The following is a 26,178-nucleotide window of genomic DNA, read 5'->3' on the forward strand; positions in this document are numbered from 1 at the left end:
TTAGAAGTAGGGTCAGTGTTTATACTGTATGTGGGGGGGTCAGTGGTTTAAATTTAGGGTGTGTTTGTTTCTTCAGAAGTTAAGGTTAGTGCTGGGCTTGGGAGTCGGTGCTGGTATATTTCCATAGGGGTTTTGCTTAGGAGTCAGGAAGGGTTGGAGCCAATTCAGTTCAAACCAGGATGAGGAATTTCCTCAAAAATCATCAATCAAACTGCAAACCTTTTGCCATAAAATCGTTCTTATATACTCTACTCTAGTTTAAAGTTACATGTTGAAAGTGAACTGAACCCAATCCTGGCGTCAGGGCTAGTGCATTATGGGTAAGGTTATATTTGGACCCTGTCCTTTTGTTTAGGGTTAGGCTGCTGGAGCTAAGGGTTACATCTATCAGATTTGTCTCAGCACAACATTGTACAGAATAGTACTTTACAAAAAAGAGATTACAATTACTTGTATTATTTTGGTGCTACATTTAATTTCTTCTGGGTTAAGATCAGGGTTTTGAGGCTAGTCCTTTTCTTTAGGGTTGGGGTTAGCTTTGGGACTGCCCAGTTTCTTCATCCCTCGTCGCTGAGCGAGGCTGGAGGACAGGACAGGCTCCAGGAGCGGAGCAGGAGCGCAGCGCTTCAGAGCAGAGTAGGTGGCAGACAGAGCCCCCTGGTGGAGCAACAGAAAACAACATTATGTCATGTTAACGGTCTCTCTCTGCCTATAACTCCAGCACCATCTATCCAACACTATCATTCAAAGGTAAATAAGTGTCAGACAGCGCTCCCTGATGGACACAGTGAGGACAACTAATGCAATTTCTATTCATATTAACCCTAATAAATCTAAACAACAGAATCCTTCAAAGCCCAATCCTGTAGGACAGATGAAAACATATTACATATACATACTAATACAAATCAACACATTAACACCACACTCAGGATTTTCACTTTTTTGCAGCAACTCTTGATTTTACAGCTGGGATGACAGCTGTTTTTATCGTCTGTATTTGGACAACTCAAACCATTATTGAGAATTGCACTTGAAATAGATGTACACACAGAAAGGCTGATAATCTGACAATAATAAATATTTGGACTCATAGTCCAAGGTAATATTTAAGGGTTGCAGACATCTAGACGTCATTGCACATTCAAAACTTTTCATAGTGACTTCATTTAAGTTAATTTGGGGGTTAGCTACAAAAGGTGCAGTAGTTCTTGAATTGTTCATCAGATATACAGTAGTTAAAAAACAAATCAGACTGACAGTCTCTGCTTTGGAAGTTGCTCTGTTCTTACATTTCCACTATGTGGCCACTGTCACATAGTAGAAAGTAAAGAGTAAAGTTTTAAGCTGTAAACATCACTCTAACTCTGTTCTATCAACAGAGGTAGATCATATATGAAAAACATATACATAAACTGGTAACTTGAAGATTACCAGACACACACACACACACACACACACATACACACACACACACACACATATAGCAGTCTGACCTTGACAGTGAGTGCGTCCTGACTGGTGAGCGCTCTGTCAGAGAGCTTGTCTCTCTCTACAATCCAGGGGTGACGAAGAACCTGCGGGGAATCACAGGGATAGCTTATTATTCTATAATGGACTCTTCTATTGCTGGTCCTAACAATGATATACAACAATATAGCAAAGCTGAGCTATCTTTATCAGAGAGAAATATTTGGATTTACTGATACTTATAGAAGGTTACTACCTGGGGGGCAGTCAGGCGCTGGTGAGGATCCACATGGAGCATCTTGATCACAATGTCCTGTTAGACATACACACGCACAATCAGTCACAGCAGAAGTGTATTAAACAGTACCATAGTGATGTCAGTGACCCAACTTTGTAACTGTTGAAAATGTACAAATACCTGTGTACAATAAACCACTATAATCATACTTAAGCAGCATCTAATACCATGTCCTGATAGCATTAATGTTGATATTACAGACAGCTGGAGCCTTTCTCCAACAGAAAACATTAAGAAATGTAACCTTGGCAGAGTCTGACACCAGGTCCCAGTTCCCCCCGCTGATGATGAATTTCCCACTGCCGATTTGAGCCAGAATTTCCTCTGGAGTGTCGTCAGGACTGCTGGCAAATGGGCTGAAACTGATCAATAAGAAAAAAACATAATTGACATGTAGAGATCCCATGGGAAGCTGAATTATAATAACAGAGAGAATGATTCAGACCATAGAGAAGCTTCCAAACCCTTTGTTAGCTGGTGTGAAAAAGAATTGATAACCTTGGACATTATAAAACCCTGAACTGGGGTAAAAGCAAACACTGTACCTAGATCTAACTGTAGAGAAGATAAGAGAGATCGCCTTTGATTTTAAGAAGAAAGATACTGTCTCATACTGGCTTCACCCTTATTTAACCAGGAGAGTTGGCTAAGAAGTCATTCTTATTTGCAGCAGTGGCCTGGGGGAGTATTTACAGCGAGAGGCAGCGTCACACTCACAGCATACTATACACACATATTCACACCGGGAAGCTGCGCAGTACTACAGCAGGCTTCCACAGCTGACCACTGAGCAGCCCCACTGTGCCATTATGCTTTAAACTTACCCAGCTATCATGGTGTAAAGCAGGATCCCCAGGCTCCAGATGTCACAGGCTGCATCATACCCCTGCTTCTTCAGAACCTGCACACACGCACACACGCATGCACGCAAGCGCACACACACACACACACACACACAAACAAACAAAACAAAAATCAGAACACTGAGGTCAATTTTTAGAGCGAGAGCATCAGATTTAGACAGAGTTTGATGGGATTAATTTCTGTAATTACTGATCATTTGTGTGTGTGTGTGTGTGTGTGTGTATGAGACCTTATATGCTATAAAGGCAGCTCTTTAACAATGTGTTTAGTAGCTTTTTAATTATTATTATGATTATTACTATACCTCAGGAGCTATGAAAGTAGCTGTGTAACAAGGTGTCATCAGTAATCCATTCTCAGCTCTGAGTTGTTTGGCAAAACCAAAATCACATATCCTGATGCTTTCTGGGAGTCCAGTGTCATCACAATAGCGAATGTTACTGGGCTTCAGGTCCCGATGCACGACCTGAAAAGGCAAACACACACACACACACAATTTACATGTTACAGTATGATAATGTGTGCAGAATTGCATGACTTTTAAGATGACTGTTTGGTTCCCTCCAACTGTCTCAATGTCTCTCTCACTCTGGTTACACTTATTTCAATGACTTTTAGATCCAATCACATCAAGTCAGGATGCACTGAGTGACACATAGAAATCAGATTTTGCTATCGGATCTTGAAAACCAGACATGGAAGTTGTCAGGCTCAGAATACATAGTCTTGGACAGCAGGAAAGACTAATGCAGACACAAATATATATCTATTTTCATACAGGGATGTGATTTGAAAAAAATCCAGTCTTTAGGATTTCAAAAATTGCATTGCCCAGGTTATTTGTCTGTGTCCGTCTTACCCCCTGTGAGTGTAAGTATTCCACAGTCTTGGTCAGGGTGCAGATGATGTCTGAAGCATCTCTCTCTGTGAAGTTTGGCAATGTCAGGATTCTGTCCAGCAGTTCGTCTCCTCTCAGTAAATCCTGAACCAGGTACACACACTGGCCATTGTCATAGACCTGGGGCAGAAGCACACGCACAGGCATTCATATACTCACAAATACAAAACATATATGGCTTTTGAGTCCTGACCATCAAGATCTATGATCCCACATCTCTGGGTGTCCACATTTGGTCTGAAAATGCCCAGTACATGTCATGGTGATATTTATTTCCCTTTGTGTCCAAATTATTTTACTTTCTCTCCATTTCTTTACATTGGCCATTTGCTCATTCTGACAGTATTACATCTATTATGCAGAATCACAATCACTATACAAGCCTGGCCACCAATCTGGCTAATCAGATTACAATGCTATAAATGCAATGCAATAAAAACTGAAACAAATGTAATTTCTCTCTTTTGCTAGAGCTCTGTTTGAAGCTAGATGTGAAAGGAAACATTTTTCACTTGTAAGTATAAATATGGGATATTTATACTTTGTGTGAGGGGTAGGTGTGTTAGACTTACATCCTTTAGGGTAATAATATTTGGGTGCTGTCCATATCTCAACAGAATCTCAATCTCTTCAGATGGATCTTTCTTTGCTCTGTCAATAATCTGACACAAACACAGAAACACACAGGAAATGTTTCAATAGTTGCAACTTCTAAATCTATATGTTGCAAAGGACTACTGCATTGTGGGATGGACTTGGACAAGTGTTTGAAGTCAAACCAGGAGGTGTGAATGCTTTATACACTTGGTCCATTCAGAAATTCTTCAGTGCACATTGGATGTATTTATGACAATTTTTGTTAGAGTTTGTAATAAATTTGATGTACTTCTATCAACTGCTTCAACTCAAAATCTCCAAGAGCATATGTACAATTTCTGTAGCTGGATAACTTCAGGTAAATGTTTAGTGTCCGCTACCTTGACTACATACTCCACAGCAGTGACTCTGTGCAGACATCTCCTGCAGACAGCAGTCCCTGTCTGTCCAACTTCCTCCTTCAGCTCATAAAAATCACTGAATGACACCTCACCATGGAAATGCTATGGGGACCACACACACGCATACATACACACACACACACACACACACACACACATACACACACACACACACACACACACACACACACACACACACACACACACACACACAAAAGGAGAGGTAGAGTTAGATTCTGTGTTCTCTTAATTTTACTGTTATATTCTATATAGTAGAGTCATATATTTGGTGAGTGAGTCAGTTATTTAGTTAGTCCAGCAGTCAGTTACTGTAGGAAAATAGTTAGTCATCCAAATAACAGTGATTCATCAGGGCAATGTTTGGAAAGGTCAGTGCCATTAGTTAGGCAGTCATTCAATTAGTCAGTCGGTTTATCATTCGGTTAACTAGTCAGTCAGTGATCCATTCAGTCTTTCAGTTAGATAGTTCATTTGTTATTCAGTCAGTGAGTAAGTTAGTGAGTCATTTAATTAGATAGGTATTTAGGACATTGGTTAATTCATTAAAGGGATATACCTGTGCTATGGGGTTGATGTTGTTCACTTCCTGCCTTGAAGACGTTACCGTAGCAACACTGGGCTCCTGATTCTGATTAGTTGCTACAAAGCTGAAACCTCGAAACAACTGGTGTGTGTTTGCACTGGGAGGGATTCCTGGAGAATCTGGGTATGAAAAAAAGACACAGATAGAAACAAACACACACAATAATGTTTGTGGATACCTTGGTGTTTTGATGTTTAATGTATGTAATGTTTTTATTTACAATGAACTTGTGATGATCGGGGGGAAAGTTTCTTATTGCCACTTAAATTAAAAAGCAGTACGTTAGCTTGGTTGAAATTTCAGCCACACTTTATTTGAATAATCCAATGTTGATACTCAACTTCCTATCAACTGACTACAATGTGTCACTAAAAACTGCTGGATTTTACTGAGTTTCAAGTGATACTCATAATTGTGTGAAAAGTAGTCTATAGATATTCAGTGTCTGGGTTAGGGTTAATCTTAGGGTTGGGGTTAATGTTAGAAATAGAGTCAGGTTAGGATTAGAATAAAGTCAGGTTAGGGTTACATAGTCTGTGGAGATGCATCAAATAGGCAAGTGACACGTTGTTGAACATCTACTTTTTTTGTCGCCTGATAGTTAAGTATCAATACTGGACTATTCAAATAAAGTGTTACCAAAATTTTTCACTGAGCCCAATAGGTACTGCAAGCTGAAGATATTTCCCCATAATGTGACAAGTGCCTGTTAAAGAAAAATAAGATCAAGCTCATTAAGACCTTTGGTCTTGATGAACAGACATAAGCAAGCATGTTAATATAGTGCTATGTATGCATGTATGTGCGTGTTTGTGTATGTGTTAGTTACCAGTGGGTGTTCTGGAGGTGAACTCTGGGTCGAAGTGGAAAGTGTCTTCAGGTCTTCCAACCGATGGTTTAAAACGGAGGCCTCATTTCCTTCCTGTACAACTTCTACAGAAAAACAACAACATAACAATCATTAGTTTACTCACAAAATGACCCACATTCTGACCAGTCACAGGCATTTACAGAGCATAAAACATTAACATAACATAAAATTCATGACAATAATTATTTATATTTTTGGTCAAAATTCATAATGTCTGTGATGGATTGTGATTTGACAAATGTTTGTATCCCTCCCACTTCTATCTCACACTTCCATCCAAGTTTAATATAAAAATAGAGGAACTAAGGAGGAGGTAGGTACTAAAGCCAGTGGTGATTGCATTGTTGATTAGGTAAAATTAGCAGATAAATATAGTTGCAGAGACAGCACAAATGTCTCTGTAAGGAGAGGAACAAGTAGATAGAAAAAAGCTGACTAATTAAAAGCTAAAACACAAAATTGTATTAAAATGGACCAAGTTGGCTTTAGGAAGGTGCATGAGGAGTAATTTGACTGAAGTATAGTGGGAGACTGAGGAACAGCTTTCTAGGAAAGGTAATAGTACAAGCAGATAAGAGGATTTGGGACCATTCTGAGGACTTATACTAAATGTAAGTAATGCTGCCTACAGACAATATGACTTTAAAATCATGCTGTAAAAAATGGAAAGCATTTCACACTACAAGCCAGACTTCTAGTCTTTCTATTGTGCAGGTACACAAACTTGAAGATGAGCTTATGATAGAGATCACACATTTGACAACAAGGAACGACACATGCTACATGAATTGTTTGTGGGGTTCACCAACAGAGCCCTCTAACACCCAAATCTTGTAGAGCGCTCACATTACAGTGAGCTTGTACAGCACCAATAATAGGAATAGGAACAATAATATAAATATCACATTCCACAATGCTGCTGGTGTGTACTTCCTAAGAAATGACATTAGTAAATACACAGCTGTCAAAGCACAGGGAGGAAGCTTTATGAGGCTGTGAATGATGGTAGTAGATCCTTTATAGGGGCTCCTCCTAATAAAGAGAATATGCTTGCTATGAGTGACAGGTATTAGGTAGCTCAGGGAGTGGCAGGCAGATGGACACCTATTTCTGCCAAGGGAAAAGAGGCTGGGAGTACAAAGATACCAAAAATAGTCCTGTTTCTCAGATTTTATAATGAAAGTAATATTTGAGTTTGTGATTTGATGCTCTCACTGTGCATGCCATTGAAATACTGGCTAGTCTTGTTAGATTGTACATTAGCCTGCTGGCAGGCCATCTACCATAGGTGGTTTTCTCATCTAATTCAGAAACAGCAGGAAGACTTTATACTGTAAGTGTGCCAAAAAAGAACAGCTAGCACATACACATACTAACTAACTCTAAGTTAGATAGAATAGAATAGAGGACAACTTGACTGTCCAAACTAGGTTGGATGGTAGTACAGTATGACAATCACAGTCACAGTGCTGTTATGTGACTCGTCTATCTTTGTTGTGTAATATAATGTGAATAGTTGATGCAACTTAAGGCCATTTGATGTGAGTTCAGGGTGAGTGCATTATTTAAATGAACACATTTTAAATACATTTTTATTTTCCCATCCTTTTTAGTAATCAGTGTTTTACTGAGAATGCCCAGCAGGAGTCGCCATCGCCATGTCACTAGGTTGCCTGCTTTACGTGAACTGGGAATAGCCTCGCGTGCCTAGAGAAAGAATAGCAAACGGCACAGAGGCTGCCAGCGCCAGCAGCAGTGAGTAAAAATATTGTTTCAGCTTTATTTATGGTGAGAGTTTTATCAGTAATGCACATTCGTGTTTGCTAAAGCTGTTACACACATGTGGGTAAAAGTAGAATCCGTGTTAACTAATACTTTTGGTCAAAATGTGTTGATAAGCAGTAGTTTGTTCACTAGCAAAATCTAGCTAGCTAGCCTGCTGGTGTGGAGAGGCGCGCACGCATTATGAAGGGAGATCAACTGTTCTGCCCCCAATGCAAACACGATGGCACTTCCAAACACAAACATGGCACAAAGTTGACATCTTACAGTAAATAAAGCGGTTGCATTGTTTCATATGTGCATTTACACAACAACATTAGTACATATTTTCCTGTAAGACTGAAATTATAATGCTAATTTGACGCTGTATATGTGCCTTTTTGCCTGCAGTTAACACCATCCTCTCACAAGTCAGTGAGAGGATGACTGTTTTTCTAGAACCAGGCTCCGCAGCCCTCCACACCAGCCCTGACCCTGACCCTGATCCTGATCCTGATCCTGCCTCTGTCAAGCATCCACAGTGCAGGTGGGCCTTCTTCTATACACAGTTATATACAGATAAGACAAAAAAATGAGGTGCAGCAAAAGGACCAGGGTTCATTCCGAGATGACAAGTTAAAACATAAAGAAAAGGAAAGGGAAGACTTCAAGCAACAAACATGTAGATAATACTGGAGCTGCAACGATTAATCGATTAATTGATTAGTTGTCAACTATTCAATTAATCGGCAACTATTTTGATAATCGATTAATCGGTTTGAGTAGGCCCTAATTATTTTAAGAAAAATAAGTCAAAATTCTCTGATTCCAGCTTCTTAAATGTGTAAATATTTTCTGGTTTCTTTACTCCTCTATGACAGTAAACTGAATATCTTTGGGTTGTGGACAAAACAAGACATTTGAGGACGTCATCTTGGGCTTTGGGAAACACTGATCGACATTTTTCACCATTTTCTGACATTTTATAAACCAAACAACTAATCGATTAATCAAGAAAATAATCGACAGATTAATCGACAATGAAAATAATCGTTAGTTGCAGCCCTAGATAATACAAATGAATATTTAATGAATGTTTGCCTGTGATGATGAGGCTGCAGCTTATGTTAGGGATGTTGATGAGATAGAAACAGGCGACAGAAAGTTTGAATTTCTGTATAAGAAGAGGAAGGTTACATGGAGAAAAGAAAGTTAGAAATAAAAAAAAATGTGCAAGGCCAAAAGGCCTAAAGGATTTGCATAAGAAGCTGACGCGCAGGGAGAGTACGTCAGAGAAAGTTCAGCATGAGAATGAGGAGCTAAGTCTAAGGAACAAAGCCCCAGAACAGGCAACAGTGGAGGCAGAAAGCAGGGTTTAGGACCTCTATGAGGACTTAAAGTGACGTGAGAGAAGAGAAAGGACTCTCCGTAATAAAAACTGCATAAGGAAGGTAGGCCAGAGAAGTTATAGGGTATCTGATTTGCTCGAGCAGGTGCAGGTTTTGCACCTGAAAGTTGAGGTCTTTTCATCATTTTCATTTTATGAATATCGAATTATCATGATAGACAGTCATTCATTGGAAATACCCCAAAGATTAGGTCTGAAATAACAAACTTTATGGATGTCCAAGAAATCATTAACAACCCAGTTACCCATTTGAAAACCTCTTTTCAATAAGAAGTTGTTTGTCCCAGAAGCACATATATGGCCTTGGAGGCATGACAGGTGGCACTACAGCATGTGCAGGATTCTCTTCTGACAGAAAATTAAATCACTGTCTGTACCAAGGCCACAGGGCATAAATATGGAAGCACGGGCATATTTTTAAAGGATGGCACTAGCTTGCGTTCAGGTTAGTGCGGCTTTGATAAAGCCAGGGAAATGATTTAGCATGCAGTTAGCAGCGGTGGCAGAAGGATGGATGTTGAGTTTTGTAAGAAAGTATTGAGATTCATTCTAATGCACCTGTGCTGAGAAAGTTTGGATGTGAGTTTTCCTGTTACTCTTTTGTGAGAAGATTAAGAGTTTATTGACTGATAGGAGTAGCACAGAGAAGAAGTTAAATAAGATTCAGACAGAAGGCAGAGCAAACATTCTGCCCAATATAGTAGAAGGGTTTAATTAGCATAGTGAGGAGGAGAATTTAAGCTTCTTATTGATAGCTTGTCACATCAAGCCAACAACACTGTGAGTAAATGGGAAAATTTGGTGTTTGGCACTGATAGAGTAGGTAGTGAGGCACACAGACAGCCGATGGTGTAGGTGGAGACGATGGTGGGGATGTATGGTAGATGATAGTGGATCCTATGTTAGAAATAAGAGTGGCACTCTTTGACTATTCAGAACAGTCTGTAAAGCTTTACTGGAATTTTGATGCGAGAAGAGAGGCAAGCCTGTCCAATTCAGATGAATAATTTCTGATGAAAAGGAATGGGTACGGCAGCATTCCCCTTGTCCTCTTTAAAGGTGCAATAAGTACGATTTTTGCTGTTCCATAACTTTCAAAGCTCACTTTCCAGCTCACTTTCAAAGCTCATTTTCCTCTGTAATACGGCAAATGTCACATTCCACAATGTTGCTGCTGTGTACTTCCTCAGTAATGATCTGTAATGAACAAGCTTGATGAGGCTGCATTGGTCTTCCTCACTTCCTCAAGGCTGTAGGACATTAGGTGTGATTGACAAGCCAGTAGTGGGTCCTGTCTTGCGAAAGAGAACGTGCTTGCCATGCATGATACATATCATTAAAAAAGGCAGGCAGATGGATGCCAATTTCTGACAAGGGAAGTAAGTGTGTTTGAGAATGAAGGAACACCAGACAGTCATGCTTTTCAGTGTTTGGTATGGCACACTAATGCAGAGTTTGACACTCATTGTGCAGGCAAGTGACATCCTTCTAACTAGCCTTATTAGGGTATGTAGTTGCGAGCTGGTAGACCATCTGCAGCATGGTTGTTACTCACATGTAATCCAGGAATTGCAGGAATAGCTTACAGATTTGCTAAAAACAAATGCCAGCTCAGAGCGTAATTTTGTGATGTTTGACAGCCTACTTAAGAAGAAGCTTAGGGCACGAGGAGTGATTCCAGTTGAAGGAGTGATCCTTTTTAAGCAGAGCACGTCCAAGGAGTGGCTGTCAAGGTTAGATTGTGATAGGAAAGCACAGGTAATGTCTGTAGCCAGAAAATTTGTGCCTGAGCAGACAGACACTTTTTGTGAGAAAGCCCAGGCTATTATAGATAAGAGGATTAGGGTGTTACAATAAAGTAGGGCATGACAGGCAGACAGGGAAGTTGGGGATATTGCCACAAAGCGAAACACTTGAGATGTTAAAATATGCATGATTGTGGACAACTGTTGAGGTAAATGAACAGCTGCAGGGTTAAGATGAGAGGAAACAACTGCTAGCTGTATCAGCACAGTTGATGTTCAGATGTGTTGTTCTTGAAATGAAAAACTTAAATTTAACCTTAGCAAGAATATGGCCCTTTGACACTATGGTCAGTAATCTGCAGTGACAGTCCCGTGCCAGTATAAGAAGATACTGACGAGAAACGATACGGTTACACTCCCTCTGATGATGTTGGTCTGGCTAAGGAATAGTTTCTTCATCTGGCAGACAAACTAGAGATTCAGATAGGAGAAGAGCAGGGCTGCCGCAGGTCAGAGATCTTAGTGCCATTGCAGCAGAACAGCTTGTTGGAAAGTTAGTCAGACATGCGCGCAATGAAGAGGATGGAGCAGCATCTGGTGTACGGCTACAGTGTCAGACTGGATAGAGATTAATGATAGTTGAGACAGATGGATTTATGGGGAGATTTCCAGCAGGGGAATGGAGTAAAATTCTGTCAGTGCTGCAGACATGATAGATAAGAGAATAACGCGCATGCCCATAGACAAGAGCAATTGTGACCAGGCATAGCAGTTGCTAGCAGGACAAGGAATTTGCTCATAAATCAATATAAATTAAGAAAGTGTTTATAAATACCCTCTCTTAGAATGATGGAAAATATGAAAATGGTAGATGTGTGTAGTAAAGAGAGTGTACATACTTTTCAAAGGGTCAATGACATTTTTTGTGTCCAAATCCATAATTAAACAAAAAAGTGCAACAACTTTTAGATCTCATTGTTTTAGTGATCATACTAAGACATGAGTGGCTCTCTTGGACCCCAGGAAGACTAGTCTGTCGCTTGTGCGTCGACTAATGGGGATCCACAATAAACAATATAGGCTAGATAAAACTACACTAAAATCTCAACATCTCAATTGGTGCTGCCATTCATTTGAACATGAAAAATAGGTGCAACTGTATTCACACAATCAAGATTATATAGTGTCCAACCAGGTAATTATGATGTTTCTAATTGGAAAAGCTGCATGGCAATGGCATTTGAAACAATTAACTTAATATTGTAAAAAAGTCCAATGGTAATAGTATAACCTACTTAATGCCATGGGACCACACATCATTTTGCTTTCAATTTTGAATACCTAAGCAAAATAATGGGAGGAGGGAAACCACTTATAATGCAGAATGTAAGAAAATGTATTCAAGCTTAACATCCCCAAGTGTGCAATAAGCCACTGGCTTAATGCACAGTGTTCCAGTGTAAGAAAACACGCTTCCATAGCTTTCTTGTTAAGCTTGAGTACATTTTCTTACTTTCTGCTTATAAGTGGTTTCCCTCCTCCCAGTATTTTGCTTAATATTTTATATTTTTCAAAAATAAGTCTCCACTTCCTCTATAAATTTAATTATGTGTTTTGTAACTGTTCAATCGCAGCTATTTAAAGACATGTGTAACTACAGTGTCAGTGTTTTTTTTAGATTTTTTGGGTGGGCATTTTCGCCTCTATTTGACAGCTAAAAGTAGAGATAGACATGAAATATTGGGAAAGAGAGGTGGATGATATTCGACAAAGGTCCTGGGCCAGATTCGAACCCAGTATACTATATTTACACGGTATGTGCCTTAGACCACTGAGCCATCAGGACACCCATTTGAGTGTTGTTGTGTTGAAATGACGTGTTTTAAGCACTTTGGATTCAACTGTTGGTGATTATGTTTGCCCTCTGGGTGTGTATTGGAGAGCAGCGCTCCCGGTGACCTGGAGGTACAGTGAAGTAAGTGACCAAATCTTTAACACGATCAATCTTCATGATGGCTTAAAGTAGGAAAATAAGGCACATGTTGAAAATGACTGGGATTATCCTTTAATGTTGATCCTGTATTGGTCTATAGCAGTGGTTCTCAACATCAGGTCCGGGGACCATCAGGGGTCCTTGAGGGGGTTCCAGGGGGAATTGTTAAACATCACCATTATTTCTTTTACAAGAAGTTAATGCAATTAGAGAATGTAGAAGAATGTCTATTTTGATCTTAGTTTCACTGTTATCTCTCTACCTACAATACAGATAGTCATGGAATTCTGGACAAAATCATATCTAACAATAAAAACAACCTCAGATTTGGGTCCGAGAAACAAAATCTCATCAAATGGGGGTCCATGGCCCTAATGTGGACTAAATGAGGGGCCCTTGATATGAAAAAGGTTGAGAATCACTGGTCTATAGCATTTCCAGGGGGCATTCCAGGTCTTCTGCTATGACTTTTTGGCAACCGACACTAAATTTGTGGAATAACGTCTTTCTTATTATGCTGAGGTGAAACTCTGTATTGGCACTTTTGATGAGAAGATTTGCGTTTCTTACTAATAAAGAGATGCTCAAATTTGCACCAATGTCTGAGCATATTAGTTTCAAAAGGGGCAGAAAACATGTTTAACATGAATGTTCCAGTTTAATTGGTTTCAAGGGGGGTTAGTAAAAGTTAAACACCAAAATATAAAAAAAATATAAAAAGCACATCTATTTTTAAATGGAATGGAGATTGTTCTTCATAAATACTCACATTCCAGTCTATTGGTGCAAAGAAACGATGTCTCTTTATCTCTTCCACTCCTTCTGGTCCTGCACCTGTCAATCACACAGATTGATGTGTTACGCAAACACACAGCATGTCATACTATATACCTTCAATTATTCAGACATGTCAGGCAAAACACATCACCTTCATCCGTCTGTAAAACATACAAAGAGCACGAAAACATCAATGTGACCTGTCAGTCATTCGTTGCTCTTAGTCCAAAACACACACAACACAGTGATGACACTTAGTCTTGCAACGTTAAGGCCAGTCTGTTAGGCCTGTTACTCAAACAGAAAGACACAATGGTCAATTGGACTATAGCTTGGATGGTGTCATACTACTAGTCAAATGCTCAGCAAGCATGATGTCATTCAAACCTGTCAATGGAAACCATCATCACCACTCTCTAAGCTAATACATTACAAAAAAGTGATGTGGTATACAAATTGTTTTCAAAATTGATTTAGTTAATTTTGTGTTCAGGAAAGGGATGCCTAGCTGTGTGTTTCAGTTAGTTGGAAATTAGCTGTTACTTTCATTTTGCTTTGTAAGCTGAAACTTCAATACATCAATACTATTACCACAGATTGCCAGGTAAAGTTGTTGCAAACTTGTGCAGAAAAACTTGTGATGTAATACACCCGCTGGCAACCATAGTGGAGGTCCATAGCTCTTGGGCACAACATCTGAGAAGAAGCTCAACAGTATTGACTAGCAATGTTTGATATATTGATATATTTTTGATAATATGCTAAATATTATCAAAATATATCAATATATCAAAAATGTATATTATTTGTGCCCTGCCAACTCTCCAGTGGACCTCCATGATGGTACCAGCTGTGGTTACTTGGAGATTTGTAATGCAAGTGATACTGTATCATCAAAAATAATTTGCGAAGAGGATTGTGGGAGTTGTGAAAAACCATGGTTAAGATATGAAGATTTATTGTTGAAGTAAAATTTTTCCAGTAATACAACTTAAAGTAACCTCCATTATTAGATAGATACTGCTCAATAAGGAACAGCCATGATATGTAGACAATTATTATTATCACAGTTTGAATCCTCTCACTTAACTTTGACTTACTTTTCACTTAAGGTCACAGCTACCATCTAACGCCATTTTATCTCTCACATTTTGCATCCCTCCAAGTATTAAGGCACTGGCCTTAATAATTAGTGATGCAAAGTGCCACAAATGATCCCAGTTGCTAGGTAGGCCTATAACCTTTATTGGGAAAACATATTTGTCTGTCTATAGCCAAGGTTCACTTTTTATATATACCTAGTCGATTAACAGGGTTCCTCTTGAAGAGTGCTCTCAACAAACTCTGCACCTCAGGACTGAGAAACTGTGGCATTCCCAACTTCGCCCTGTACAGACAGGAAAATAAACATGTTTATGTAAACACCAATATTCTGTAATACGGAGGCATATTAATATTTTATCCTGTTTAATGTTGCCAATCAGTGCAAGTTTGGGTTCCAAGGTAAAAATCTTACTCTTCCATTTATTCATGTATGGTGGGATATTCTGAGACTGATATATGAAGATACATATGAACAGCATATCCTGAATGAACCATAACTGAGATATGAGTTATTCAGAATACTATGAGCATAGAAATGTAGTCACTCTGAGAGAAAGAGGAGGTAGATGGGAAAATCTGAGGAAAGAGGATAAAAGTACTATCAGGTTGTAGTAACAACATGTGTGTACTGCATATCAAGAGAACCACTGTTAGATCATTGGTACATAAACTATCAAAAAAGAAAACGATCAAACAGCAGTAACACAAGCAAAAACATTTTATCTGTAAGTAAAAAAACACAAAATTAAGATTAAAACCCAGACTATTAGTCTGTTAGGAATTGTTTGTGAGTAAATGGCCTTCAGAATAAGAGCAATAAAGGATAGAGGGTGAAATGGTCTTACTTAAGAATGAGCGCCATTGTTTCCTTGCGGTCTTTTCCCTGGAATGGTAACGATCCTGTCAACATCTCAAACTGGAAAACAAACACAACAGTTGTGTCAGAACTCATGGCAGCTGGCCAATAGAAGAGCTGCCCCATCTAGACCTCCAATTAAAAGAGTTCATAAAAAGTTGCAAGTCTATGGCTACGTTCCATTTAAAGGGGACATCCCATTTCATGATGCCCAGTGCGCTCCACTGTGTACTGAGTGCCAGTTGGATGAACTATGGTCATCTTCTTCCTTTGCTCTAAAATCTCACGCACAATAAAAGCTGCACTGGTGATTTGCTTTCCCCCACAGGTGAACAAGACTTTGTTTGCACTGATAATGCTAACATTAGCAGTAACTTTAGCTGCCTAGCAAATGTTACCCCTATGTTTTTAGTTCACTCCATGCTACTGATATATTTTTGACAAACTAAATGTATGACCACAATCACGGTGTTTGTGTTTTGTTAAATATTATTGTTGTTAGTGGACACTTTGCTGTTAATACTGACACAAATAGCCAAATGGGATATTACGTTAGTTCAGGCAGAACACTGAAGTCGTGCATGCTATCAGCTGATTGGCTATCAGCTGTCCCATCCAAACAGCACATCAGCTGATCAGTATCAGCTGACTCTCAATCACCAATCAAATTCACATTACATATATATATATTATAACCTCCTGCTATTATCTGTACACAGGACGGTCGTGCAAGCTATAGTATCTCTGAATTATGGCTGGATTTATGTTGGATTTCATATTATTGAATGATATGTCTACTGTGCCTTGGGGGTTTATTGTGCTCCCCACAGAATCTCTTGCATGTTGCTTGGATTCATTGGGGAGCAACCTCAAGAGCAGAGCCTTTTCCGCCAAATACAACTGTATGTTGCTATAATGGTCCAAACTCTGTTGACAGAAGTGTCTCTGACTGAACAACAACAAAAAAATCCAATCAGCTGAAAATGCACTCAACACAATTTTACAACACACTTAAAGAGGCATTAAGTAATTGACCGCTATCGGTGAAAAGTTGGAATTTAAATTCATTTTAATCGTCATTATGCAATATTGTATAAATATTGTTATATTGTGTAAAATGCACCAAAATAAATATGTTTCTTTAAAAAGTCTCTTGGGTTTTTCTAAACTGTATGACATAATTCCTTTACATGCTGCTCAGGGGGTGTTTTGAAATGAGTTATATTTGTTTGTTATATTTGGTGCATGCTTAGTCCTAGCCAAGGGCAGATAGAGATGACACATTTCCCCGGTGCCCTGGTGTTGCTGCCAGCTGTCAGTGAATGTTTACCTCCTTTCCAGCATTAGTAAAATATGCTGCAAAATGTGGCAGATAAATGATTAGTGAAAGAGATGGGGCCTAATCAACCAGATATTGTAATTAAGCAACCAGAAGAAAGACAAATTAAGAAATCAGTATACTGGCTGAGGAGATACGGTGAAGTCAATGAGACATTGCTTTCCATGCCTGCTGTTTTTGACAGCAGGATTAGACCCAACACGCAAGTCAGTAAGCAAACAGCAGTCTTACCATCAGTACCCCGAATGACCACCAGTCAGCGCTCTGTGTGTGTCCTCTCCTGTTGACGACCTCTGGAGCCATGTACTCTATTGTCCCGCAGAAGGAATATGCTCTTTTGTCATGCTCTATGGCTTCCTTACTCAGCCCAAAGTCTGCAACCGAGAGAGAGGAGAGAAAGGGGAACAAAGGCAAAAGTGAGAAAGATGGACAGAAAGAAATGAGATGGACAGAAGGACAGAAAAAAGGATTGTTTGTGGTTTTGGGCACTGACCAGTTATCTTGATGTGTCCCTCTTCATCCAGAAGAATACTGTGGGGGAAGAAAAGAGCATCACCATCTGCTTCAGAATTATAATCAGTCAAATAAATAGAGTCAAACTAATACTAATATATCTAGAATTAACATAATAAATTACCAAACTATATCATCCACATCGCGTGTGTGTGTGTGTGTGTGTGTGTGTGTGTGTGTGTGTGTGTGTGTGTGTGTGTGTCTGTGTGTGTGTGTGTGTGTGTGTGTGTGTGTGTGTGTGAGAGAGAGAGAGAAAGAGAAAGAGACAGTACTTTTCAGGTTTGAGGTCCCTGTAGATGATCCCCAGACTGTGTAGATGGTCCAAGGCCAGGGCCAACTCTGCAAGGTAAAACTTGACATCCTCTTCTGTAAACATAACCTGGAATAAACAAAGATATGTATACTATATACTAAACAATATGTAAAGATGAAAAACAAGTAAAGAAAAAAAATTGAATCAAAGAAACAACTGGACAGAAATGTGAGCAGGTAAAACTTGCCTGAGGTAAAAGATAATTAGTCAGAAAAATATAAACAAGCAGTAAAGAGGTAGCTGTATTGCTCAGGTAGCCATGTAACTCTCAAAATAATCATGAAATAACTTCCCGTTCGGCTACAAGACATCCATTTTAAAAAAAAAACAGCAGGATAGCTCAGGTTGCCAGCTAACTCTAAAAATAATCATGAAATAACTTCTCACTTGGCTATAAGACACCCATGAGAAACCATATCCAAGTTTAATTTGACAAATTATTGAAAACATCAACAAGTACATATGCATGAATAGCTCTTTGAGGAAAACTTCAGACCAGACACATGGTAACCGTTGTATAATACCCTTGAGCACTTTCTTTAGTGTGATTATGTGTACTGTACCCTTGGTGATACCGATGCCTTGTACCTATTGCATCTTCGTCATACCTATAATCACACTAAAGAACCCCCTCTCAGGTATTAATGCTATATTAGCTGCTGAACCCTGCTTCTTCAGCTACACCCCAGGGAGCGTTCAGCAACATTGCTGCTCTGCTCCATTCAGGTCTGGATTAACTGTACAGATTCCAGAAATTGGCAGTTGTGTTACACTTAATCCTGACCTGAGTCTCGTTGAGTGCCTACCAGGTACGTTGCTCTAAAGAAGATGGTTTCAGATCAAAATGATAACCGAGAATTGACAACTAGAACCAGACTAGTAAACATTCTGTTAGCAGTGTTAACAGCAAAACTCAGCTATCACTTTTAAAACAAAACATCACACCAATGACACTGTATGTTGTTTGTTTGTTGACGCTATGAGTAGGCAATTTGTGGGACGGGGTCAAACACAAAAAGGGCACATTTTCTTCCCCCTGGGTCACTGGTGTGCTCTTTTTCAAAGCAGCCTGCTCCAAGCAGACCTTGTGCTGTGGATATTCTCCCCTGTTTCAAGTGAAGACGGGTAAAGGCCAGGCACTCTATCAGTAGCAGACATACCTCTTTTGACAGACGAGTGAAAAGGTCTCCTCCTCTGAGGAAGTCTAGGATCAGATAGAGCTTCCCCTCTGTCTGGAAGGCTACACGCACACACGCACACACACACACACACATGCACACGCACACACACACAAAATATCAATAATACAACACGTAGAGACCTGCAATAGGTAAACTAAGGTTTTTTCAGGCTATATTGCTGTATGTGGGAGGATCTGTTTTTCTTGTCTTAAGCTGTTCATTGTATAAAAGTTCACAATAGCTAATCAGCTAAGCTAACATTAACAGCTCCAACTTCTCCAGTGGAGCTTCTCAGTGGCCAGCAGTGAAGGCTGGTTGTACTGGGCAGCTCCCAGGTGTGACTGTATGTGTAATTGTGTGAATGTGAAGCCAGAGTGTAGCTGGAAAAAGATTATGTGTGCTCAGTCGACTTTCAATAAATGGTTGATAATCCCTAAAGGTTTAATATAAAATAAAATAACATTCCTCAGCTTCTACATTTCCCTTTATTTCAGAAGACTTTCCAAAAAAAAAAAAAAACCCTTCCTAACCCTCTCTATAACTTCTCTGTCACGTTGGGCAGCAAAAAAATATTCTGAACCTCTTTTTTTATTTTTACTCAGCACAGCAATAAAAGCAGTACCTGGCTTGGTGTATGCAAGGGTACATACTGGCATATTTTCTGTGTTTTCTGTTTCTGATTTTCAGAGACAGAGATTAAAATCAGCACCTAGATAGAAAGGTCAACAGGCAGCCAGACTTACCATAGTGCAGTTTAACTATAAATGGGTGGTTCACTTCTGCCAGAATGTCTCTTTCCATCTTAGAGCGCACACGATCCCGAACTGAGAAGAAGATGGTTGAGGAGAGAGTGGAGTTTATTTACTATTAGTAGGGCATTCATTCTCAGTTATTTCTAAATATGTTGGTCATGACAACTTTTTCATGCTAACGGTATGTCAGTATATTTTAATTTAGAAGAAAATGCACTTCTGTAATTGATTTAATTGAAACTGAAATGGACGCAGCTCATGGTGTCGCTTGTCTGTTGTGAAGTTGAAACAACAACAATAGCAACAACAGTGTTAAAACAGCATCTGTCTCCTTGACCCCCCCCCCCCCCCCCCAGAGCGTGACGGGATGAGACCATAACTATTGAAATTTCAGAGGTGCAGGTTAAGAGGATTAAGGCTTGTACAAAGATACTAAATCAGCACACAACATCCCAACCTGCTTTTACAGTACATCCTCGTTTACAATAATCCCATTTGGTTTATCTGAATCAAAAGTACAAACTAACCTCTTTTACCCCAAATCCTCTTGAATGTAGGGCATTCTGGGATCTGTGACAACCATGTATCTCTGACCACTGCAGTGCATAACTACTATTTAACCTTGAAAACATGATAATCATAAAAATAGTTAAGTATTTTCTTAATTTTCTTATTTTGCCTCTTAAGAAAAAAATCTTGAAAGATTCTTGAAAGCAAAGTCCTCAGTTTTCTTTCTTAACTTTAAGATAAAATTGTTGCAGGGAAAGGCTAAGCCTCTAAATTCATTTTATACAAGTACTATTTCAAAGTATTAATAGTTTTACTTACTGTATCTTACATTTTAACCTAAACATTTTATTGTTAAGCTTGGCTCGTCACTATTTTTATTTGGTGTATCTCTCATGTCCCATGAAAAGAAGCTAGCAAATTAGACAGACAGGCCTTTAGCCAAAAGGCAGAAACCAATGTCTTGGCCTGTTCCTGTACTTAAAGTTACTTATTTAAGTTGACCATAGCCACCCTAAATAATTGATCCAAATTGTTTTCTATGGAAATACTATGGGTTGCAGCTAGGGAGGAAAAGACAGAATAGACCCTCTTACAGTTGTACAGTAAAGTACAAATATATCCAGTTTATGTCATGTATACTTTATGAACTCCTTCATTACCTTTCAGTGTGGCTTTCTTCAGCACTTTCATGGCATAGAGCTGTCCTCTGTCCACTCCTCTGATCTTTCTCACCAGGAAGACCTGGGAATCATCAACAACATTCATCACTCTCATCATCTTTTCTGAGAGAGACTATTTTGTGGTAATCATAACAGGTTGCTGGTTTTAAAAGTAAAATACAAAAAGTTGGGTATAGCATTTCAAAAGACTAAGTGTTAGCTACATTAGTCCTTAAACACTGACGTTTTGCTCACTCACATCTTGCTAATTAAGTAAATCCCATTAGAGTGACTTCAGTTCTCTCTCATTTCAAACAATTTAGCAAGTGGGTTTTGTGGATTCAAATACACTACAGTTAAAACCATGACATGGGGCAGACATCTGAACTCCATATGTCTGTAGTGAAATTAGTTGTGGTCACATCATTCATGTAATCCAAGAGGAGTTCATACACCTTGTTGTGCAGTTGTGGGATTGAGAGGGCAAATTATAGCGTGGCTCCAAATGCTTCATTAAGCAGTGGAAGCCCGCTGAGGACTGATCATCCACTGCAGTAAACTCACTAATCCTCTCTTAGTGTTTTTTTGTTTTTTTAAGCTTTTTTGTTGTCATGGGGTAATTTATCTCATTCTTTCAGCACATCCTCTAATGTTTGCAGCTTGGGCCCCGATTAAATTAGTAGTATTGTAATTAGCTCTGCTGCTGCCACCCCTCCGAACACTTGCAGGGCAAACATTACAATTAGCTGTTTGACTGCTTTCAGTTTTCAGTTTAAAGTACTTCCAGACCCAGCTGCTTTCAAACCATACGTCACATCACCTCAAGTGGTGGATGGCGCTTGTTTACGGCAAATAATTTCTGCATCAATTTGCATAAATGGTTCAGCGGGGGGAAACTAAGTTAATAAATAAATGAATTGGAGGTTGATCGGAAAAGCTGTAGCTGATACCGATAGATCAAAACTTTATTTTTCAGTTTTTCAAAATTCCGATTTCCAGTATGCAACCCTAATCTCATCAGTAATAAATTGCTTAAATTTATGAAAGAGTGGTTATTTTCATATTTGCTTGTTCGTGTCAGTATTAGACTTAGTGTCAAAGGTTATTGTTTGGGAGGTAGTGTTAAGGTTAGCATTCCTTTTACCTGTCCCAGCACTGATCACCTGGAATGGTGCTTTCTCTCCACTCTCCTTTACATGGGTTGTGGTTAGACACATGGTTTAGCTTGAGGTTTCAGAGGCTATGATTAATGTTGATATGATCCCACTGTACCTTTCCATAGGAGCCCTGTCCCAGCACCTTAAGCAGCTGGAACTGAGATGGGTCTGCTTTCTCACAACCCTCCTTAACATGGTGGCTGATATCAATCTCCTTCAGTATACTGTCATCCTGAGGAAAGAGAGAGACAGAAACAGAGATAGACATCACAGTTTAGTATAATGTTCATACATATGCTGAGAGAGAGGGGCCACTTTGTTTTTTCTTGTATTTTTATATAAAAATCCTGGTACTTTTGCTTCCTGGAAAATGGTGTCTTTAGTGATTACCAGTGGTGGAAGAAGTATTCAGATCTTTGACTTAAGTAAAAGTAGCAATACCGCAGTGTAAAAATACTTTGTTACAAGTAAAAGTCCTGCATTCAAAATCTTACTTAAGTCAAGTACAAAAGTATTAGCATCAAAATATACTTAAAGTAGCAAAAGTAAAAGTAGTCATTATGCAGAATGGCCGATTTCAGAATAATATATATCATGTTATTGGACTATAATTATTGATGTATTAATGTGTTCATCACTTTAATTACTTTATATACTATAACCTATAATAATATAAAATAATTTATTAGTTGATTTATAATTTGTATTAATAATCTAAATCTGCAAAGTAACTAGTAACTAAAGCTGTCAAATAAATGTAGTTTCCCTCTGAAATGTAGTGGAGTAGAAGTTTAAAGTAGCAATAAATGGAAATACTCAAGTAAAGTACAAGTACCTCTAAATTGTACTCAAGTACAGTACTTGAGTAAATGCACTTAGTTACATTCCACCACTGGTGATTAGCACATGGTGTACCAGTAGGCATACAGAAAAATCCCAAGCAATAAAACCAGCACATATTTTTGAACAATCCCGCCCCTCACATCAAATAAAACTGTCTTTATCTCCCTAAAATATATCTCATTGGTTTACACTTTTGAATGATCCCTCCCCACATTATGTCCCAAAATGCATCAAATTATGGAAGCAAGATGCTCTTTTCATTGTGACTTTAAACAGTTTGGCGGTGTTGTTCATGTAAGTTTCATGCCAATAAAACATACTGAACTGAATATGAGAGAGAGGCAGAGACATTGCTGTGTTAGTTGGATGTGGCTGCTTTATTGAACATGGTCACTCACTTACAACCCATCACACACTGCTTGGGCTATAGGAGAAAAAATAATTATCTCTCACAGTTGGTTACCTATGAGCAAACATGGTGTTTATGTACAGTATTGACTGAGGTCACAGGCAGTGACACTGTTATGTAAGCTGCCTTTTTCAGCCTATTCAGTTTGCTCAGTGGAGCGGATGACAAACTGCCAACCAGTGGCACTGCTTAGATTTGTTGATATGACAATGTATATCTGAACAGCTGTCAGTTACAGAGTAAAGAGTACTCCATTTTGTTTTGAGTGAAGTTTGCATTGTATCAAATGCTTACAGGACCTGGTAGACCTATAAAGGTAGGGCTTGTAGACAACAGTTAACACTTGGTAGAAGAAACACACTTTTAAAACTGGTACAACCACTGAGATGGTTGTACCAGGTTGTACTGACTGGTACAACCACTCTCAAAAGAATGAAGCTAGTTTGAGTTTTTGAAATATACATATATACATATTTTTAATACTGTTGAAAACAAAGTCCACATGTATGTGTTCATTCTCTCACTGAGTTGTTTGCTGGACTGAAAACTTGATGTTGTCCAAGCCTTCTGCTCTAAATTGACTTTTCAGTTGTTCATCTGTTAATGTGGGTGATAGAATTGACAAAATTGCCTGCCAATGCCAGAATCTGTTTGGAGGCCCTGTTGGGATCGAACTCCATCAGAGGTATCAGTTGTTCCCCTCCTGGCATGGGGTCGATCCCTCCCTTTTGGAATCGTCATTGCTAAGACTCAGAGTCAGTGTAAAGCTGAAAATGATCAAAGCTTCCCTTAGACTTGTTAGTGTCTGGACAGCAAAACAGTGTTCTACATCTGTAGCAGGAGCTTGATTATTTGAGGCTGGTTTAATAACAGATCCTTTGTTTACCTGTTACAGTGTACTCTAGAGTAGTGTAGATCCAAGTGTAGTCACAGATGAATCCTCACTGAAATAATGCCAAAATGCTGGAAACAAAACCTGACAATAAAACCAGTCTTACTCAAACGATATGCTGTTCAAATTCAGACTGAAACTTAAACAGGGGTAGCAGGGGTGGCGTCCATCAACCAGAGGATACGGGTTCAAGCCTCCATCCCAGCAAGCAACCTCCCCGCTGGACTGTCCTTGAACAAGACACTGAACTCTTTCCAGCTCCAGGGAGGCTGATCTGTTAGCTGACCATGACCTTTGACCTTTCTGTGGAGGGTACAGTATCTCTGCGGGCAGCGATAAAGTATCACATTATTATTGTGGACAGGCAGCCAGAGAAACAGGCATACAGATAGGCAGATAGACAGCTGGGCGAGCGAGAAAGACAGACAAGCAGTCATACAGACAGGTGGAGAGCCTGTCAAGTTGATTCATCAGGTCGGCCACAGCAAGGCAGGAGGGTGAACCGAGGAGGGGAGGGGGAGCTGTGTCTATTTATATCCCAAATATACAGGTAGATGAGCTGCAAACAGGATATTGCCTCTCTCTCTCTCTTTCTTTCTCCCTCTCTCTCTCTTCCTCCCCCCACTTGTCTGTTTGGGATATAAATAAACCACCACTGTCCTGGCCCACCACTGAATCAATCTGTCTGTATCAATTTGTCTATCAATCTGTCCGCCTGCTTGCCTGTTACCCTTTCTGTCTCTCTCTTTGTCTCTGTCTGTCCGTCTATCTATTTATCTATCTATCCATGTAGCTATCTATCTATCTGTCTGTTTGTCAGCCTATCTGTTTGACCTTCTCATCCCCTCGTCTTCTGGATTCTGGTATTATACCCTTTGCTAGTACCACATCACACACACACACACACACACACACACACACAGAAACATGCTGTAACGATGCAGCAAACCCTCCTGTACCGAGCCACAACAAACCAAATCACACTCACAGATATTCCCTCCCACACCCACTGTCACGTGCGCACACACACACATATCGACTCCTCCACAATAACACAATCCCCCCCTGCCAGCACACACACATGCACATACAAAAACACTCACATGTATTAGCCTCTAGTGAACAGAAGTTTGTTCCTGGGTGGGTGGGTGGGTAGGTAGGTAGGTAGGTAGATAGATCGATAGATAGATAGATAGATAGATAGATAGATAGATAGATAGATAGATGGATGAATGGACTTACTAACCTCTAGTTGGCAGAAGCTTGTGTTGTTTTTGTTTCTTGCTGCCTTGTTCTTCAGATAGATAGAAAACCATCTCCGCACTGTGAATTTTCGCATGCTGGTATCCATGGCGACGAGGAGTCCTGTCTATCTATCCCATAATAATAATCATCTCCCTGTGGGGGGGGTGTCCTGGTGTCCTAAGGTGCAGATCGAGAGAAAGAGAGAGCTTCTGTTTGTCTATTGATTTCTATTTGTTTCTCAGCTTCTCGATTGGCTCATCCTCAATGCAGCCGTCGCTTTTTAGTTTTCCCATCATTCACATTCGCTCTTCGTCTCTCTCTGTTGGTTTTCAGCCGTTTCTCGCTCTTGCGTCTCAACTGCAGCGGTCAGAGCTACAACGTAACACAGCAGCTACCTGCACTGATAGAGAGGCAGAGAGACGGGTTGACAGACAGGGCAGGTCCTCCGGTTTGGGATTGTCTTCTATTTGCAGCAGGTTGGCAGCGTGAGGCTGCAGGGAGAGGTGACGAACAAATCTGTTCCGCTGAATCAGGACAGACAGAGGTGTGTGTGAGCTCTCTCTCCTTCCCTCTTCCCATCGCTCTCTATGTCTCTGTGTGTGTGTGTATGTGTGTGATCATCCCCTGCTGCCTCTCCCTCTCTCTCTCCCTCTCTCTCTCTGCAGAACAAGGGATTGTCACCAGTCACATTGTGTGCCAGTGAGCCCCGACCCCTCCC

The 26,178-nt window shown here is 39.7% G+C and overlaps 1 protein-coding gene across 1 annotated transcript; it reads right to left on the reverse strand.

Annotated features, from left to right (window-relative positions):
- Nucleotides 1-507: 507 nt before the first annotated feature.
- On the reverse strand, nucleotides 508-25,581 carry LOC139652605 (ribosomal protein S6 kinase alpha-2-like). The gene is given in 23 exon segments (XM_071529715.1): nucleotides 508-657; nucleotides 1,497-1,577; nucleotides 1,727-1,783; nucleotides 2,013-2,130; nucleotides 2,593-2,669; nucleotides 2,937-3,098; nucleotides 3,492-3,650; nucleotides 4,103-4,192; nucleotides 4,508-4,630; nucleotides 5,106-5,251; nucleotides 5,962-6,034; nucleotides 6,036-6,065; nucleotides 13,680-13,744; nucleotides 14,986-15,074; nucleotides 15,637-15,707; nucleotides 17,218-17,360; nucleotides 17,480-17,517; nucleotides 17,772-17,878; nucleotides 18,973-19,052; nucleotides 19,737-19,817; nucleotides 20,915-20,996; nucleotides 22,187-22,303; nucleotides 25,462-25,581. Coding segments are annotated over 23 exon segments (2,244 nt in total). The 5' UTR covers nucleotides 25,567-25,581.
- Nucleotides 25,582-26,178: the final 597 nt, after the last annotated feature.

This window comes from Centroberyx affinis, unplaced genomic scaffold (genome assembly GCF_046629955.1).
Source record: "Centroberyx affinis isolate AG114_WGS23_722 - 3 ecotype Tasmania unplaced genomic scaffold, CSIRO-AGI_Caff_v1 ptg001835l_1, whole genome shotgun sequence".
In the NCBI taxonomy this organism is placed as follows: Eukaryota; Metazoa; Chordata; class Actinopteri; order Beryciformes; family Berycidae; genus Centroberyx; species Centroberyx affinis.